This window comes from Rutidosis leptorrhynchoides, chromosome 3, assembly GCF_046630445.1.
Source record: "Rutidosis leptorrhynchoides isolate AG116_Rl617_1_P2 chromosome 3, CSIRO_AGI_Rlap_v1, whole genome shotgun sequence".
Taxonomy (NCBI): domain Eukaryota; kingdom Viridiplantae; phylum Streptophyta; class Magnoliopsida; order Asterales; family Asteraceae; genus Rutidosis; species Rutidosis leptorrhynchoides.
This window is the reverse complement of record NC_092335.1, coordinates 5,043,711-5,064,735: the sequence shown is the minus strand read 5'-3', so window position 1 is coordinate 5,064,735 and position 21,025 is coordinate 5,043,711. Positions and strand designations below refer to the sequence as shown.

At 32.2% G+C, this 21,025-nt stretch overlaps 2 protein-coding genes across 2 annotated transcripts; one reads left to right on the top strand and one right to left on the bottom strand.

The window, feature by feature from the left end:
- The first annotated feature begins 5,926 nt into the window (after nucleotides 1-5,926).
- Nucleotides 5,927-7,717, top strand: LOC139895676 (ATP-dependent Clp protease ATP-binding subunit CLPT1, chloroplastic-like). Its single transcript, XM_071878210.1, has 5 exons — nucleotides 5,927-6,247; nucleotides 6,346-6,381; nucleotides 6,499-6,608; nucleotides 6,986-7,165; nucleotides 7,426-7,717. The coding sequence occupies exons 1-5, from the start codon at nucleotides 6,018-6,020 to the stop codon at nucleotides 7,566-7,568; spliced, it is 699 nt and encodes a 232-aa protein (XP_071734311.1). The 5' UTR covers nucleotides 5,927-6,017; the 3' UTR covers nucleotides 7,569-7,717.
- A 3,865-nt stretch (nucleotides 7,718-11,582) lies between these two features.
- On the bottom strand, nucleotides 11,583-11,933 carry LOC139897219 (uncharacterized). Its single transcript, XM_071879885.1, has one exon. The coding sequence runs from the start codon at nucleotides 11,931-11,933 to the stop codon at nucleotides 11,583-11,585; it is 351 nt and encodes a 116-aa protein (XP_071735986.1).
- Nucleotides 11,934-21,025: the final 9,092 nt, after the last annotated feature.

Here is a 21,025-nt window from a genome sequence, read left to right as displayed (position 1 = left end):
TATAGAGGTCAGAACCTCGCGATGTAATCAAATATTGTGAATCCTTTATAATCGATATGAACGGGTCATTAAAAAAGTGACTAAGTATTTTAAAGTAAAAGGTGTATAAAGATAGTTTTGATTATTTGAAAAGGAAAGCTAAGGAAAATGATTATTTCCAAAATCGAACATGTGCTTAATATGTAGATATGTGTATATACTTTTAAAAGCATGGTGGGATCCTACCACATAATCGGATTCAAATCATTAATACGACTTTGGTGTCATTTTAAACTCTATGTTAATCTTTATAATATTAAACTCATTACTACATATAACTAATTGTTATAAAATATCTAGATTGGATGTTAATTTTATTATTATTATATTTCTTGCATAGTAATATTTTATACTATAAATAGACATGTATGGTAACCATTTAAGGTGCACCATTTTTCTCTTGAAATATCAATATCAATATTTCTTCTCTCCTTCTTCTCTCTTTTTCTCTCTTTGTTCTTATAACCATTAAAGGTAGTTATAAGCCTACTGAATTATAACACGTTATCAGCACGAAAAGCTTAGTGTAATTAAAAGATATCTCAAACGATCACGAATCACTAATCAAGGTATGAAATTATTAATAATTTTCAGACTCGAATATATCAAATTTTGGACTACTAACATTTATATTTATGTTATTTAAGTTATATATGGTCGGTTATACCACCTGAATTATATTTCTGTAATCTAACTTTTACTAACTTCACTAACATTTATATTTATGTTATTTAAGTTATATATGGTCGGTTATACCACCTGAATTATATTTCTGTAATCTAACTTTTACTAACTTCACTAACATTTATATTTATGTTATTTAAGTTATATATGGTCGGTTATACCACCTGAATTATATTTTCTGTAATCTAACTCTTATTAACTTCACTAACATTTATATTTATGTTAATAAGACCTCATGATTGTACGCAACACGTCATTTGACAACACGGTACTTTATGTACGCAACACGTCATTTGACAACACGGTACCATGGGTCGAGATTAATTCCGATTAATACGAATACGACGGGGTCTTTATATGTTATCTAACATTTATGATTACTTATGCAATTAATCATTATTTATTTCATGCATACTAATGTTTATTCTTAAATTTATAATTTTAAAAGTTAAAATAAAAAAATAGTTTGTATTTTTATTAAAAGTAAATCTTAAAAGTTAAAATAAGAAAAAGTAGTTTGTACTTTTATTAAAAGTAATCTTAAAAGTTAAAATACAAAAAGTAGTTTGTATTTTTATTAAAAGTAAATCTTAAAAGTTAAAATAAGAAAAAGTAGTTTGTATTTTTATTAAAAGTATATCTTAAAAGTTAAAGTAAGAAAAAAAAGGGGATGGTAAAATGGAATAGTTTTTTGTCAAAAATGAAGTATTGAAAATGAAGTGGTCTCCTTCTATAACTAAAAAAAATATATATACTTTTATCAAATGAATTTTTTTTGTGGCCGACAATTTCAAACACGAGTCCGTGTTTAGTTTATCAAGAATATCTCTTGCTTTGGTGAAAGGTCACGATCACGATATCAGGTGTTGTGAAAGAATTAAAAAATTGGTCAAGTGGCCTTTTTAAAAACTAGAAAAAAAATTTAAACAAAAAGTTTTTTTTTTATATATTTATAATTTACGGGTAACGTAAAAAAAAGGAAGTTTTTTTTAAAAAAAAAAAAAAACAAAGAAAGTGTTTAAATGAGTTTTACAGAAAGGGGGAAAGCAAAGTAAAAAAAAAACTTTTTTCCAAACAAAGGTAAATGAAAGTAGGACTTAATACAAGAAAAAAGTAAACATCTCCTATACGTGATAAAATCTATCAATGATAAGTATTAGACTTGATGAGCTAAATGTGACAAAAATGTTTCAACATGTCTTATGTTAATTTTCTAAAATAAGTTATTATTATTCCGAGTTTAACACATATACATATGTTAATTAAAAACAACCTTTTTGTTCTTATGTAGTGTTGGGTTGCAATTTTGGTTGTATGCCATAATTCCATCCAGTAGAGTGACAATAGAAAACTTTTGATGATAATCAATAAAAAACTTTTTTCCAAACTTATCAAATGTTTTGTTAAAAACTTGATCGTTGAAAAAAGGAGGTTGAATAATAAAACTTAAAAAACAAATTATTTTTTTAAGAGTGTGCATCAAAATGGCCCGTTTAATAATGGAGAGTAAAAATATAGTCAAATTGTTTCAACGAACAAGGGTTCAATTGGATGTCTCTTAAAAAAAATCCGCGGGTACGGGTGATGGATCCAATGGATCCGCATCCACGACCCGCGGGTGCTATCCCTAATTGTGACAAGTACAAATCAACTAAAAGTCTAAAAAATAAATGCTCTTATAGGGACCAAATGTTCACAATAATTGCCTAAGCTAGATATGAAACAAATAGTTCATAAAAAAAAAAAAAATCGTTGTGCGTTTTCGGGATGATAGCCGAAATACACTTACAAAAGTAGGTCAGCCGTCAATTCTTTATGGCCATATCAACGTAGATCAATAAAATCATTTATGGTTTTGATAAAAGATTAATTAAAAATTAATTGTTTTTTGGTCTTGGATTCTCGGTAACAAAAGCAAAGGTTGTTTTTGGTTGCCACAACAAACAAGACAGAGGTTGTTGACTTTTGTTGTTAAACATGGCACAAGTGAACAATAACAATAGATTATTGTTTTTGAAAAGAATAATGATGCGTTAATTTTATTGTATAAAATAAAATTAAAGAAAATGGTTTTCATTGATGACTATGAACAAACGCAAACAAAGTGTTTGTGGTATTTGGTGATTAAAAAAAAGTGCATCTAAAGCTTCTACTGAAAATAATATGCATCTAAAGCTTCTACTGAAAATTAATGTGCAAAGTACAACGTTTAACGATATGGTCAAATTCATTTGAGCCTTCGGAGTCACAAGTATATGATGTATATATATATTACTCAATTAACAAAATAGTAAATCTAAATTAATTCATATGAATAGTAAAACGAAATTAATTAATTTACTATTCACATAAAAAAGCTCATATGATAAAAAGCGCATCGCATATGATAAGCGCATATGATAAAAAGCGAATATGATGAAAAGCACAACGCATATGATGAAAATCGCATATGATTAAAAGCGCATATGGTGAAAAACACAGCGCATATGATTAAAAGCGTATATGGTGAAAAGGATATATGATAAAAAAAAAACACATATGGTGATTAATGGAAAGCACATATGGTGATTAATGAAAAGTATATTGTGAAAAAGAATCACAAATGTTTCTTGAAAGAATTCAAGGTAAGATATATGAACCAATTCATCCATCATGTGAACCATTTTGATATTTCATGGTTCTAATAGACGCATCTAGCGGATGGTGTAACATCCCGTGATTTTCCGTTTAATTTATTTTAACACCGTCTTTTTTTTTTATATATAATATCTTTCGTTATTCAAATTTGTATCTTTCGTTAACTAACGTTCATAATATTCTCGTTATCTAATTATAAAGTCATCCGTTACTCGAACGTTTTTAAAATATTCGTTTGGTTAATTCACGCACCCGCAACCGAACTCGAGGGACTAGTTTCGCCAAGGGAGCAAAGATGTGACTAGCTTTTGACTAGTCAACACCCACCTCCCCATTCCTTTCCATTTTCATTTTCATTTTCTTTTAACACTTTCAAGAATTCTCTCAAATCTTCAAACAAGAAATCATCATCCATTTTAAATCGATCAAGCTTCAATCCAAACAAATTACATATTTGGAATCCTTGCATCTTCCTCTTCGATTTCATACCAACCTCATCTCGTTTGGGTAACTTTCTAAAATCACTAGATTTTTGTGTTCTTGATGTTTTTAACTTATAAAGTTGTTAATTAGTGTCTATGGCTCAAGTCTAACATGAATATATGATTTATATGTTCGATTTCGTTATTTTTGATAACTAGCATGAACTTGAAAGTTTGGTGTGTTTGATTTATGATTTGGATGCTTAAATGTTGTTAATATGTTAAAGTGCAAGTATTAGATGTGTTCCTAGTGTCACTAGCTTCAATTTGATGTGTAGGTTGGTTTGTAAAACTTCATAAACTCGATTAGTGATTTTGGTGATGTGTTTTTACCGCCCATGCCCTTGGATAGGTCCGGGTTTCCTCCTGACAGCAGTTGGGACGGGTTATGCAACTGCGGGAGATGAACGTGTAGGTGGTTAAGTCCTCTCTGAATCTGCTGTTAAAAAAAACATACATATACAAATTTTCCTATTTATAATTCAGATTAAACGTATTTTCCTATCAAATCTTCTATATAGTCTAATAAATCTCTAAAATGATGACATCATCATTAAGCTAAATTACCATTTATTTTTCATAATGATGATGTCATAAATATATATTAATTTAATTAAAAAATAATATAAAATCTTTTATAAAAGGAAATATTAATATCTCCTAAATTATAATTTTATTTTTCTAAAAAAATTTAAAAGACATTTACTATTATTAATAATTATTATTATTATTAAAAATATAAATATAAATATTCAACTTTGAGCAAACTTTATGTTTGTAAAATCAACGACAAGTTTCTAGTCGGAATCTGTGGTTCCACGAGGCAATAAACTGAATGACTTTAACATTTACATTCACTTAATAACTAAAACATATCATTAAACTGTTTCGTTTAAACAAACCCGTGTTTTCACATGTCATTTCACTAGTATATATTAAACAAATATCTATTAATTTAACGAAGTTTGAAATTCAATAGTAGTCCGTATATGATAGGCTTAACATTCTTCAAAACTCAAAATTAAAAACATCAAAGGATCAAGATTAAATAATAAAAACATGTATTTATAATAGGCAATATCTTTTGAACACTACTTCTGTATAAGGATGAGATAGGTACGGGTACTGAACAATACCGTATCGAAACTGAAAATCCTGAAACCAGATATGTACAAAATTTGGAACCAAATTCTGTACAAATTTTTGTAGACGATATCGATTGGGCACCAGTTACAGTATTCTCGATATAGTACCCTATGATTCACTTTCTCGTTTTTGTTCATGGTCTATATATCATTTTATGTGCGTACAAAAATTACTTGCATCAAATTATATTTACATCTTGACATTAAATTTAACATATCATACATAATGGTACGTATATTGCAATATTATATATTCATTAAGGAATGATCAATTATTTTCGTTAATATATTTGTTATATTTGTCTTAGAAGCAGAATCAAGATCTGTTTTAAATTTCTAAAAGCCAATTATATAAGACTCATTATAACCGGGTGTGAAATCCAACCCGTCAAATTAGGTGGTAGTGGCTGACAGAACTGAAGCCGGTTAACTGGGCGTCAGTTTTTGACGAAAGGAGATGTACGTTGAATATTTGACGAAATTGCTTTTTCATTTGACATTTGGTTATCCAATCACAAATCAACATATTTAATATTTATTATTTAATTTATTTTCTCTCCACTCAATTTGTATAGTCGTTCATAAGGAAGAACTAAATTTGTAGTATCCATAATTCGGTATTCAAAATCGGTTTCCTTTTATCGAACCATTACCGATATTGAATTTTCTCAAAATCAAGAACCGAAATAAAAAATCAAAACCGAATGGCTATCGATACAAATTTCGATACCGATATCGTTTCAATTTCACTTTTCGAGATTTTTGCTCTATCCCTACTTCTATACACGTTTTCTATATACACGTGAACCAGATCCGTCGTATAATTACAAAAGTTTTGGTAGTGTGCACTTCACGTACTTCTCTGAGATCAGCGAAAAACCGTTTGTTTTGGCCCAATAATTCACTTCAAGTTCTAAAATCACACGCCATTATCTTTTAATTTTCTGTAGATTGATAAAAAGGAAAACCGGTGACGTTAGTTTACGAATAATAACGAACAGCGTCTGTTAGGGTTTTATTCGTCCAAAAAATGGCCGCCCAATCTCTTTCAGTACTCTCAGTCTCACCTTTGTTTACCGGTTGCTGTTGTCGGAGTTCTGTCAATTCATTATTCTTCACGCCCAATTTCATAAATTCAAGTTCCGTCATCAGCTCTTTCATCGGAATTCATCTCTCGATCCAGCCGTCGAATTCTCTGCGTCTAACTTCGGGTCGTTACTCATCAATCGTTGCAACGGTAGCTTCTAGTCCTACAACACTGTAAGTCTATCATTCCCCGTTTATAAATCCATATAACGTAATCCTTAAAATCATCAAAGTGCAGCTCATAATTGCCGAATTTGATTGGGATTTTGTAGTTCACCAGAGAAGACAACTCCTGAGAATTCGGCTAAGTAATGAATTTAACTTTTAGTATCTTTGTTTGTGAGTATTTTGTATTAATGTCTTAATCTTTATCTATTTTTTTTTTATCTAACGATATGAATGTTGATGTTATGAGTGGTGTGAAGATGGTCATTTAGATTTATAAAGTCGTTTGGCATGGGTGAATTAGAAGCTAGGAAGTTGAAGTTTAATAGCACTGGGACCGAGGCCCTGCTAATGGGAATACTGGCCGAGGGTTAGTCAATATGATTTTTTTTTATTTCTTTATACTTCTATTCGAAACGTGCATTGTAATTTGTTATTTTATTATGACTATCAAATTATAATTTATGCCCGCAGACTAGTTATCATCTTACGTATTTATCTTTTGAAGCATCTTAAGCAAATTGCCACAAACAATGACATTAGCAGAATGTTTATTTTATACAATTGATTGCTAGACAGGTAGCTGAATTTGAATTCTATACTGCCATAAAAATCCAATATTTTTGAATTGGATATACCCGACTACACGTAAAGAATTTTCTGGCTTTCACAGATAGGTTCCTAGGCTTACTTCTATGGTTTCAGCTTATTGTTTTCTCCATCTGTTGATTTTATTCATTTTCCCAGGAACTAGTTTGGCTGCAAAGCTGTTAAGAGAAAGCGGTGTAACACTTTTCAAAGTTCGAGAGGAAACCGTAAAGTTACTTGGAAAATCAGACATGTACATTTTCAGCCCCGAGCATCCACCACTGACTGAACCAGCTCAAAAGGCCATTGATTGGGCAATTAATGAGAAACTTAAGTCAGGTAGACTTTCACATACCTGTTAATCTCTATATGATGATCCGAAAGTGAGTACGAATGTGATTGTGCTGCACCACGATGTGTTATCTATAAATTTGCATAGTAACCCTAGCTGGTTTGTGATATGGGCAAACAAGTTATCCATTTATATGTTCTTTCACAAGGAATTTGTATGTAACTTTGAATGTTTAACTTGCATGTTCAAACGACATTACCCATCTATTTAACTACCACAAGTTTGATATCTTTTGAAATTTTTACAGGGGAAACGGGAGAAGTGACAACCTCTCACTTGCTTTTGGGACTATGGGCGCAAAAGGAGTCAGCTGCTCACAAGATAATGTCCACACTTGGATTTGATGACGATAAAGCTAAAGAGCTTGCCAAATCTGTAAGTTCAAGATAAGATATGCTACGTCTAGAATGTAAAAAGGGTAGAAGTGGGAAAACGGACAAGTCGGTGAGCTGTGTTCCATGTCAAAATGTAATCTTTGGTGCGATCTTGTTCAAAAAAGTTTTTTTTTCTTATATAAACACTCGGTATGTTAAATTTGACTCCAGATATTAGGTTCAGATACAATCAAAACCTTTGTAGCTTTCTGACCCATCATCTTTTTACCTATCCTTTTTTTTACGGGTCCAACTCATAGAATCAAATCATCAATACATAGCTTGAACCGACTAGTATTTCACAAAATGGCTAATTTTGGAACTTCTAGAAACAAATATATTATAAGTGAGCTCTAATTGAGCTATAGTTGCAAAAATTGCTTGTTACAACTGAATGTTATCTCATTATATTCAGATGGACAAAGAAATCATTTTGAGCTACAAGAGGGGACTTTAAAGAACCATATTCATTTTCCTGCTTCATCCCCCTGGTTGTTGGCAGCTTCTAGGATGACTTATCGAAAGATGATGCCATGAATCAAAGTGAAAGTTTGTACTAAGAAGCTAAAAGTCTGCAAATCTTATACGAGACGCGTATGGTCTTTGACATGACAGTGGTGTTAGTGTTACTATTGTTGTGTAATTGTATTAGTTTGTCATGTAGAAATGAAAAAAAAAAAAAAAAAAAAAAGCCATACCAGTTGATTGGTTTTGATAAAAGTTTGGTTCCCTTTCTTTATTTCCCAAATGAAGTTTGTAACTTGTTCATTTTAGTTTAAATGATGTCACTTTTGTGCCGGTCACCAACCTTTTATGATGATGGTCAAAAGCATTTGATTGCGTTCTTGGGTCAAACGCTTTGCAGCGTTGTCCTATCCTTTTTATGATGGAAGTCATGTCGGTTGTGTTATTGGATCACATTCATCTTTAGACTGCCTTATGATGCAATGTATACGATTCCAATAAGTGATGTTAATGGAAGTGGGTTCAGAAATTGGATTTGGGTGTGAATGAGTCACATACCACTTTCAATTGAAACAGGTGAACCACTTTTGGCAAGTGATTGTCAATTTACAGTCACCAAGTGTCATGTCTATTGCGTTGGGCCAGTGTCCCACCTTGAGTTGGTTCAAGCTGAGGGAACACTGTAATTATGGCATTAGGAAAATATCACATCAAGTTAAATCTAACCATCCATAATACTTTAGGGTCTTGATATCTTCTGTTTCAAGTTCAAACTTCATTAATAGCATATATTGAGGTGGTAAAAAAAAAGATTGGAAAAAGTTAAAAACTTTTATGCGTTTACCTGTTTAGTTTAAGTCATATAAAACTAATTAATCATCTATTATATGATTCATCATGATAAAATGCAATGTAGTTAAGGTTATGAAAATGAACTTTTCATGTGTACAATTTGTTTGTAGTTTGAGAATTGATTAGTTTTCATTGTAATGAGGTGTAAATTATGTACAATTCGGTTAAGTAACATATGCATATGGTTGTTGAATGTAAAGTGCAGAGACCCATGAGGGTGCACGTGTGCAGGGTTTGAATATGAGCAGAAGGCAGCGTCGTGTTGTATTTTGGGTTATAGTGATTGTATTATCTATTTTGCAAACTAGATGGAGGTCCGGAGTAGCCCACTCCGTTAGGCCAGATAATCGGGATAAAAAATCGTTTAAAAAAAAATCACTTAAAGACGAAATAGGTGATGTTGTGATGACATCACCCGAGTACATTTGTGTCAATTATATAAATGTAAATGTATGTCAATACAAAAACAGGACACACTACACACACACCTCTTTAATAACAAACCATCATACCAGGCCAACTAATAATTCATTCTCTCCCTTCTTTTTTCTTAAAATACTTAACCAAACACACACATTCATATTTTATAAACCTAACAAATTTGAAATATCAAGCTGGTCTAATTTCTCTTTAACTACCATTACTGTAGCAATACTACTAACACTGCTAAGAACATCTCCAATTTTGGTTAAGAAGCAATTGATTATATATTAGTCCAATTTTGGTTAAGAAGCAATTGCATATATCCATTTATTTGCTAAATAGCTCAGTAGTGTGGATCATGAACTCCATGCAAGAGGTCGCAAATTTGTTGAAGTGGCTATGGAAAGTTTGGGAAACGCTCGCGGACTGTTCCGAATAGGCCAAACATTAGATTAGAGTTAAAAGTTATTCACCGTCTCTAATAACCCTAGAAAAAACATCATAACTAATACATACCCATTTATTCGCTCACTGGACCCCTTTCTTGTTTGTGTCTTACAAGTCGCATCTACTGTTTTTTCACTATCAATTTGAGTTTTGAAATGGCTATCATATCACTTTAACATACTCCACTTAAGTATGAGATATTTGAGATGACATGAGTATTACCATGCCAAATGTTCTTGGACGAAATTGGTAACCAACATTATATATATATATATATATATATATATATATATATATATATATATATATATATATATATATATATATATATATATATATATATATATATTTTAAACGGCTTGTTCATTTGCATTCACGCACCCTAGGTAGAAAACTCCAAGAATTGAACCTGGGTTGTTTGGCAACTAATCGCGTTTTCCGGGTTGCTTGGCAACTAATCGCGGGAATCCTGACGAAAATTTCCCTCTTCTCGGAATCGAACCTGGGTTGCTTGACAACTAATCGCAGGTCCGCCTGCTAAGGCTTGATACCACTCAGCTGGAAGGCCCGGTGGTATTATATTATTTTTACTGTGATTTGATTATTTTTTTGGTTCATTTTCATTTTAGGTTACTATATGATGAATAACTTTGACAACTCTTTTCTGAAGTTTGTGATGAAATGGATCTTTAAAATGTTGTAGATTAAAGGTGTTGCGCGAAATTTGTATTCAATTACAGTATAAAATTATATGCATTCATAGTTATGAAATCAAGAAACACCTCTTTTCATCTTCAGATCTTCTTCAATATTTGATTCTTCAAGAGTTTTTGAAACTTCTCGTAATTTGTGGAACGATTCAATTTGCGATCTCACAATATGATATCCCGTTGCCCACGCCTCTTTTCACCTTCTTCAATAACTTTTCGTTTGTTTCCATATATGCAAGCTTTCATACATTACATCATTTATTTGTTAATAAAATTTGATGTCATTATAATTAATTAAAATTATTACAATCGACATTGCAAGTGAAATTATATTTGGGCGGAGAAATGGTAGGAACACGTGATAAACCGATTAAACACCGTACATTCGAGAAAAATACTGTGTCAATTGCGTGTAACCTGAATAGGATAACTTCATCCGTTTATATGCATGTCTGCGCATTCGTATTGATTCTAGTGATTCTAATAGGTTAAGAAACAAGTTACTAAAAAACTAGGTGCTCCCCATAGATAAGTATTTAGGATTGTTAAAAGTATAATTAAAAAGGTGAACTATTTGAGTAACCCAATAAAACGTATGACTTTGTCGTTGAATGTGATTCATGAATCTTGATCCCATGTAAGTTGGTTAAAGTTGTCGTATTACCTATATTTTGTTTGTTACGCTAGTTTTTGCTAGACACTTTTACGCTAGTTTTTATATGCTTAACTGCCGACTATGTCGTTTGTATGTTTTCCGATAAAGGTTGGAAACAAAAATGTTTACATTCTACGAGGTTGATTAATCATTTTTAAGTACACAACCCCGTTAGATCATGAATAACCCTGCATGTGATATCACAGACGGATTGTACACTTTTTGATCAAAAAGTACAATCTGCCTGTGACGTGGCAGATGTCGGGTTCTGACACAAAATAACTTTGACGCCCCTTTTCTGTGTCATCCGAATGTCAGGATATATACCATCAGCGAGGTAATAGCCTTTTGTGTAATGATTACCATTTACCTCAAATGGCGCGAGTGAAGTTGTTTCGTTCTTTAGTTTATCAAAAACCGGTGATTGATTCAAAACATTTATATCATTGTTGGAACCCGTCATCCCAAAAAATGCATGTCAAATCCACAAGTCATACGAAGCAACTGCTTCTAACATTATGGTGGGTTTCTTGCGATCAGCCCGAGTGTATTGTCCCTTTAAAGCAACTGAACAATTCTTCCACTCCCAATGCATACAGTCAATACTCCCGAGCATACCCTTAAAACCATGTTTCTCCTCATGTTTACTATATAATCGTTCAACATCGTATGCATTGGGAGATCTCATGTAACGTTCTTTGTATAAATGAATAATACATTTACAAAAGTTGTCTAAATAAATTATTGAGGTTTGCTCACTCATTTTTAAGTATTCATCAAACATATCGGCGGCGGTTCCATACGCCAACTGACGTAGAGCCGAAGTCATTTTTTGCAATATTGTAAAAATCGGCCTACCGATAACATCAAAACGTTCCCTAAAATAGGTAAAATAATCGGGAATATTATGACTATCGAAATCAGAAATACCTAGAGAAATTCGGAGAAATAAGTAAATACGCATATGATAATGCTAAAAACGAACATATATTTCATAGCATTATCCCTCAAGAAAGACAAGCTTTTAGTTGCAATTGTTCTATTTACAAGTGATATTCGTTTAAATAATAAAAGGTCAAGACAAAAGACAGATTCGACGAATTGAAGACGCAAACGACCTAAAAGCTTAAAAGTACAAATTACAATCAAAGTGGTTCAAATTATTGGTGAGAAACGTCTCAAAATTACAAGAGTACAAGACGCGAAACGCAAAATACAAGATATTAAATTGTACGCAAGGACGTTCGAAAATCCGGAACCGAGACCAAAGACAACTCTCAACGCTCGACGCAACGGACTAAAAATTACAAGTCAACTATGCACATAAATATAATATAATATTTAAATAATTCTTAAAATTATTTATATATTATATTATTTATTAAAAGTGTCGGCAAGCAAAGAAAGAAACTCACCTGAGCTGGAAATAGAGGCCATGCGATCGCATGGCCTGGAGGTGAAAAACCCATGCGATCACATGGTGAATAGTACCAGGCCACATTCCTATAAAAGCACGCTCTGGTCGACTGAATATCCATACCATTTATCTATCTCTCACTCGTAATATATATATATATATATATATATATATATATATATATATATATATATATATATATATATATATATATATATATATATATATATATATATATATATATATATGTTATAATTTTAATTTTAAATTTTAATTTTAAATTCTAATAATAAGGGTATGTTAGCGAATGTTGTAAGGGTGTAAGTCGAAATTCTGTCCGTGTAACGCTACGCTATTATTAATCATTGTAAGTTATGTTCAACCTTTTTAAATTAATGTCTCGTAGCTAAGTTATTATTATGCTTATTTAATGCCGAAGTAATCGTGATGTTGGGCTAAATATTAAAATTAGATAATTGGGCTTTGTACCATAATTGGGGTTTGGATAAAAGAACGACATTTGTGGAAATTAGACTATGGGCTATTAATGGGCTTTATATTAACTAAATGATACCACGTTAATTTAATATATAGATTTATAATTTGACGTATTTATATATAATCACATACGCTTGACTGGGTACGGTGGGCGGGATATCTATAAATACCAATAATTGTTCATTTTACCGGATACGGAACTGGATTAATAGTTAATAGACTTTTTGAAACAGGGGTGGATTACATTAAAGGGTAATTGGTGTAATTGTTAACAAAGTAGTAAAACCTTGGTTTACACGCAGTCGATAACTTGGTGTATTCATTAAACAAAGTATTAAGACCTTGTTACAATTCGAATCCCCAATTAGTTGGAATATTTGACTTCGGGAATAAGAATAATTTGACGAAGACTTCCGCACTTTATGATTATGACTGATGGACTATTATGGACAAATCCGTATGGACATATCAAATAATCCAGGACAAAGGACAATTAACCCATATGAATAAACTAAAAACAACGCGTCGAACATCATGATTACGGAAGTTTAAATAAGCATAGTTCCTTTATTTCATATTTAATTGCACTTTTAATTATCGCACTTTTATTTACTGTCATTGTATTTAATTGCACTTTTAATTATCGTACTCTTTAATTATCGCAATTTTATTTTATCGCACTTTTATTTATCGCAATTTCATTATCGTTATTTAATTTACGCTTTAATTTAAGTTATATTTATTTTTAATATTTTACATTAGGTTTTAACTGCGACTAAAGTTTTAAAATCGACAAACCGGTCATTAAACGGTAAAAACCCCCTTTTATAATAATAATACTACTTATATATATTTTTGTATTTTTACAATTATAAGTTAAAAATATAGCGTTAAACTTGGCTAAGTCTCCCTGTGGAACGAACCGGACTTACTAAAAACTACACTACTGTACGATTAGGTACACTGCCTATAAGTGTTGTAGCAAGGTTTAGGTATATCCATTCTATAAATAAATAAATATCTTGTGTAAAATTGTATCGTATTTAATAGTATTTTGTAGCAAAAGTATAACTATTTTGTATACACCTCTACGCACATCAAGTATTTTTGGCGCCGCTGCCGGGGACTTGCTTAAACGCCGGAAGCGAAACGCTATAAAAAAAATTATTAAGTTCTTTGTATAAAAAAATATACGTTTTAAATTTTAAAAACACAAAAATAAAAAGAAAAAAATATATCTATATATTTATTTTTAAGAGTTTGTTTAAAATATATAAAGTTAAAAAGTATTTTTTTATTTCTATTTTAATTTTTAAATATAAGTATTTTATTATTTTATTTAAATATTTATTTAGTTTAAAAACAGAAAAACAGAATATATATATATATATATATATATATATATATATATATATATATATATATATATATATATATATATATATATATATATATATATAAGTTATCGGCCTGGTACTGTAGCAGCCCAACTCTGGCCCGAAACCCTAGCCCATGCGATCGCATGAACCCGAAGGCAAAATTTCATGCGACCGCATGAGGCTGTCTGACACGCCAGGTTTGACCATCCAACAGCATTAATTACGGAGTATAAATTTATTTTTATTATTAAAACCCTAATTAGGGTTTAGTTTTTAATTATTTAGTTTAGTTTTATTATTAATTTGTATTTTTAGTTTAATTAGTTTTAATAAATTATAAAATTAATAGTTTTATAAAATAAATAATATAAAAATAATATTTTTATAAAAATTGTACTTTTTACAACTTTAAGTTTATTTTTATATTTTGTATCTTTTTATTTGTTTTAGCGCAATATTTTTATATTTTTCGCTCGTATTTAGTTTTAAGTCATAGTTTTTGCCATAGTTATTTTTATTTCTAGATTTTTAGGCTTTGCCATAAAATCCCTTAAGTACTTTTTCTTTAGACTAAGATTTAGGTGCTTTAGAATTTTGCGACGCCGTTTTAATATTTTAGTACTTTTTTAAGTAATTACCGTTTTGGATATAGTATTTCTTTTAAGCTTTAATACCTTTAGACGCAACTTTTAATTCTTAGTTTTTAGACTTTTAAGTTTTGACGCGCTACGTTCTTTTTATTATTTTTCGACCTTTTATTTTTCGACATTTTCCGACGCGCTCTTTTTCTTTCTTATTTTTCGCCGCTCTAGTTTTTAGGACATAGAATTTTCTATTTCTTCTTTAAAATTTCTCTAAAATTTCGACGAAAAATTATTTTAAGTGGTTGAATTGATAGACATCCAAATTTTCTGTTTCGTAGTAATAGTTGGACTTGTTAGTGGCTGAGTTGTGAGCTTCCGATTTAAAGGGTTCATTGCTCCCTGCTGCATCTATTGGCTATTCGAAACGTGGGCAAAAGCAGAAAAGTCTATTAATTTGATAACTTATATAATTTTTATATTTTATAACTAATAGGATATTCAGTGAATGCACCGAGCAAAACGTTCACCACCTTTTGTATGTTCACCAGCTGTAACTCGATCAAGACATGTAGCCAATATTGTCGCCGTTGATTTTTCTTTAGAAACGTCATCCAGTCGACCAAGTACTCCAATTCAAATTTCCGATAATCCATTTTTTGAACCAGACCTCACAATTGAGAATCCGGAGGATATTCAGGGACAATTCAGAGATCCTGAACCACTAATCTTTCCTCCGGAACCACCAATCATTCAAACAGAAATTGTCGAGGAACAACCCATTAAATCAGAATCATCCTATAGTGATTCAGATTCAACAAATTCAATCATGAAAAATCTGGAACCTCTAAGTATGGAAGACCGAATGAGAGCTAAACGCACTGGCCAAGGTCACGCAATTACTCAACCAGACATTAATGCACCAGATTATAAAATTAAAGGACAAATTCTACACATGGTGACTAATCAATGCCAATTTAGTGGTGCACCGAAGGAAGATCCAAATGAACATCTTCGTACTTTTAATAGGATCTGTACTTTATTTAAAATCCGAGAAGTAGAGGATGAACAGATATATCTCATGTTATTTCCCTGGACTTTAAAGGGAGAAGCCAAAGATTGGTTAGAATCGTTACCTGAAGGGGCGATTGATACATGGGATGTTTTAGTTGAAAATTTTCTTAAACAATTCTTTCCGGCATCTAAAGCCGTGAGACTTCAAGGGGAAATTGTTACGTTCACGCAAAAGCCAAATGAAACTCTATATGAAGCATGGACAAGATTTGGAAAATTATTGAGGGGATGTCCGCAACATGGTTTAGACACCTGTCAAATAGTACAAATATTCTACCAAGGATGCGGCATCACTACAAGGAAAGACATCGATATAGCAGCTGGTGGTTCCATTATGAAGAAAACCGCAACTGACGCTTACAAAATTATTGATAACACTGCTTCCCACTCACATGAGTGGCACCAAGAAAAAGATATCGTTAGATCATCTAAAGCAGCTAGAGCTGATTCTAGCCATGACTTCGATTCCATTTCTGCAAAGATAGATGCTATCGAGAGACGAATGGAAAAGATGACTAAGGATATACACTCAATACGAATTAGTTGTGAGCAGTGTGGAGGACCACATTTGACAAAAGATTGTCTCAGTATTGAACTAACAATGGAACAAAGAGAGAATGTTTCATACATAAACCAAAGGCCTGGAAATAATTATCAGAATAATTATCAACCGCCAAGACCAATCTACAATCAAAATCAGAACTATAACCGAAATGTTCCATACAAAAACCTACAAGGTCCAAGCAATCAACAAGTATCCAACAATACTTACAATCAGCAAAGACCTAATTTTCAAAAAAAACCACCACAAACCGATGATAAAAAGCCAAATTTAGAAGACATGATGTCAAAGCTAGTTGAATCTCAAACTCAGTTTTTCACATCTCAGAAACAAACCAATGAACAAAATGCTCAAGCATTTAGAAATCAACAAGCTTCTATTCAAAATCTTGAACAAGAAGTGAGTAACCTAGCAAGGTTGATAGGTGAAAGAAAATCGGGAAGTTTACCTAGCGATACTAATGCTAACCCCCGGAATGAAACAGCTAAAGACATTACCACAAGAAGTGGTATTACACTTAAACCACCTGAAATACCTGTAATTTCTAATGAAGCTATTCCTACTCCACAAGAACCACAACCTGAGCAAGATAAGGAAACATAACCGGTAGTTGAAAAGGTTAATGAAGATAACACAGTTAATGCTAAACCTTATGTTAAACCATACCAACCACCACTTCCTTACCCGAGTAAAATGAGAAAAGAGAGACTTGAAGCCGAGCAATCCAAATTCTTGGATATGTTTAAACAGATAAATGTAAATCTTCCTTTCATTGATGTGATTTCAGGAATGCCTAGATATGCTAAATTCTTGAAAGATCTAATCACAAATAGAAAGAAAATGGAAGAACTCTCGGCTGTTACTATGAATGCTAATTGCTCTGCAGTACTGTTGAATAAGATACCAGAAAAATTATCAGATCCAGGAAGTTTTACAATTCCATGTTTTCTGGGTAGTCTTAGTTCAATAGAAGCATTGGCAGACTTAGGTGCTAGTATAAATTTAATGCCGTATTCACTATACGCTAAACTAGACCTTGGAGAATTGAAACCACACGAATAAGCATACAACTAGCCGATCGATCAGTAAAATATCCTAGAGGGATAATGGAGAACATGCTAGTTAAAGTTGGTACTTTAGTATTTCCAGTAGATTTTGTTATGTTGGACATGGAAGAAGATTCTCGAGTTCCTCTCATATTAGGAAGACCATTCTTAAACACGGCTAAAGCAATAATAGACGTGTTTGGTAAGAAACTGACCCTAAGTATAGAGGACGAGAGTGTTACCTTTTCTGTTGATAGAGCAATGCAACAACCACAATCTGCAGATGATACATGTTATTATATTCAAACTATAGATTCACATGCAGAATTGTTAGAAGAATTTCCAGAATTACAAGGAACAGGAGAATGTTCTTTAGGAGAAGGAACTGAATCAATTGATGAAACTGAAATGTTAGCTACACTTATAGCTAATGGATATGAACCAACAACAGAAGAAATTCAAATGCTAAAAGAAGAAGACAGATATCGATATAAATCATCGATAGAAGAACCGCCGACATTAGAATTAAAGTCACTTTCAAATCATTTGGAATACGCTTATTTACATGGTGAATCTGAATTACCTGTAATAATATCGTCTTCTCTTACTGAAAATGAAAAATCTCAACTTATTTCTGTGCTAAAAGCTCATAAACCAGCTATTGCATGGAAAATTCATGATATTAAAGAAATAAGTCCTTCGTATTGCACACATAAAATCCTTATGGAAGAAGGTCATAAAACGTATGTGCAACGCCAACGAAGACTAAATCCTAATATTCAAGATGTTGTTAAGAAATAAATTATTAAACTACTTGATGCAGGTTTAATTTATCCAATCTCTGATAGTCCATGGGTAAGCCCAGTTCAATGCGTACCTAAGAAGGGTGGCATGACTGTCATCACAAATGAAAAAAATGAGCTTATTTCTACTAGGACCGTAACAGGATGGCGTGTTTGTATTGATTATAGAAAATTAAATGACGCCACCAGAAAAGATCACTTTTTCTTACCTTTCATTGATCAAATGTTGGAAAGATTAGCCGGAAATAGTTACTATTGTTTTCTTGATGGTTTTTCCGGATATTTTCAAATTCCAATAGCACCCGAGGACCAAGAGAAAACCACATTCACGTGCCCTTATGGTACTTTTGCATACAAACGCATGCCATTTGGACTTTGCAACGCCCCTACAACCTTTCAAAGGTGCATGATGGCGATTTTTCATGACATGATAGAAGAATGCATGGAAGTTTTCATGGATGACTTTTCAGTCTTCGGCGATACTTTTGAATCATGTCTAGTTAATCTTGAACGAATGCTTTTATATGCGAATAATCAAATCTAGTACTTAATTGGGAGAAATGCCATTTCATGGTTAAAGAAGGCATCGTTCTTGGTCATAAAATTTCAAAGGAAGGAATTGAAGTGGATAGAGCTAAAGTAGATGTAATTGCTAAACTTCCACATCCCACCAATGTTAGAGGAGTTAGGATTTTTCTAGGGCATGCCGGTTTTTACCGACGTTTCATAAAAGATTTTTCTAAAATTGCCACTCCTATGAATAAACTCCTAGAAAAGGATGCTCCATTCATCTTTTCAGATGAATGTATCAAATCTTTTAATATTCTTAAAGAAAAACTCACTAATGCGCCGATCATGATAACTTCAAATTGGAATCTACCGTTTGAACTAATGTGCGATGCAAGTGATTTTGCAATGGGAGCCGTTTTAGGACAAAGGATTGGAAAATGATTTCAACCTATATATTATGCTAGTAAGACGTTATAAGGAGCACAAACGAATTACACAACTACTGAAAAAGAACTCCTTGCTATTGTCTTTGCTTTTGACAAATTTTGTTCATATCTCGTTCTAGCTAAAATGGTGGTTTATACCAACCATTCTGCTCTTAGATACCTATTTTCAAAACAAGATGCCAAGCCACGATTAATCCGTTGGATCTTACTCTTACAAGAGTTCGATATTGAAATCCGAGATAAAAAGGGAGCAGAAAATCTCGCCGCTGATCATCTTTCTCGTCTTGAAAATCCCGAATTAGAAATTCTAAATGAATCGGCCATACAAGACAACTTTCCTGATTAATATCTATTGAAGATCGATTATAATGAAATTCCATGGTTTGCAGATTATGCAAACTACTTAGTATGTGGATTCCTTGAAAAAGGATTGTCGTACCAAAAACTAAAGAAATTCTTTAGTGATATAAAACACTATTTCTGGGAAGATCCACATTTGTTTAAAAGTTGTCCCGATGGAATAATACGCCGATGTGTATTCGGGGATGAAGCTAGTCAAATATTAAACCATTGTCACACAGGACCAACAGGAGGGCATTATGGGCCTCAACTCACAGCAAGAAAAGTTTACGATGCTGGATTCTAGTGGCCTACAATTTTCAAAGACGCACACCTTCTTTGCAAATCCTGTGATGCTTGTCAAAGGGCCGGAAAAATAAATCAACGTGATGAAATGCCACAAAATGTCATTCAAGTATGTGAAGTATTTGACATTTGGGGTATTGACTTTATGGGTCCATTTTCAAAATCTCATAATAATCTCTACATTCTCGTTGCCATTGATTATGTATCTAAATGGGTGAAAGCACAAGCTCTCCCAACTAACGATGCACGAGTTGTAGTCAACTTTTTAAAATGTCTTTTTGCAAGGTTTGGAACACCGAAAGCTTAATAAGTGATCGGGGAACTCATTTTTGTAATAATCAACTTGAGAAAGTTCTCAAAAGATATGGAGTAACTCATAAAATCTCCACCGCTTATCATCCACAAATAAGTGGACAAGTTGAAAATACCAATCGAGCTTTAAAACGTATTCTAGAGAAAACCGTAGGATCAAATCCGAAGGAATGGTCCATGAAATTGGAGGATGCACTCTGGGCTTTTAGAACAGCCTACAAAACTCCAATTGGAACCACACCTTTTAAACTCGTTTACGAAAAAGCATGTCATCTTCCAGTAGAAATTGAACACAAAGCATTTTGAGCTTTGAAGACATGTAATCTTGATTTACATGAATCTGGATGCCTACGATTAAGTCAACTAAACGAATTAGAAGAATTAAGACTTGAGGCATATGAAAATTCTTTAATCTATAAGGAAAGAACGAAGAAATGGCATGATAAAAGAATCAGAAGTTCAAAAGAATTTAAAGAATGAGACAGAGTTCTTCTTTTCAATTCACGATTCAAGCTATTTCCTGGAAAATTGAAATCAAGATGGTCTGGACCATTTATAGTCAAAAGAGTTTTCCCATACGGAACAATAGAGTTAATAAATTCAAATGGGATTGAATTTAAAGTTAATGGTCACAGAGTTAAACATTAC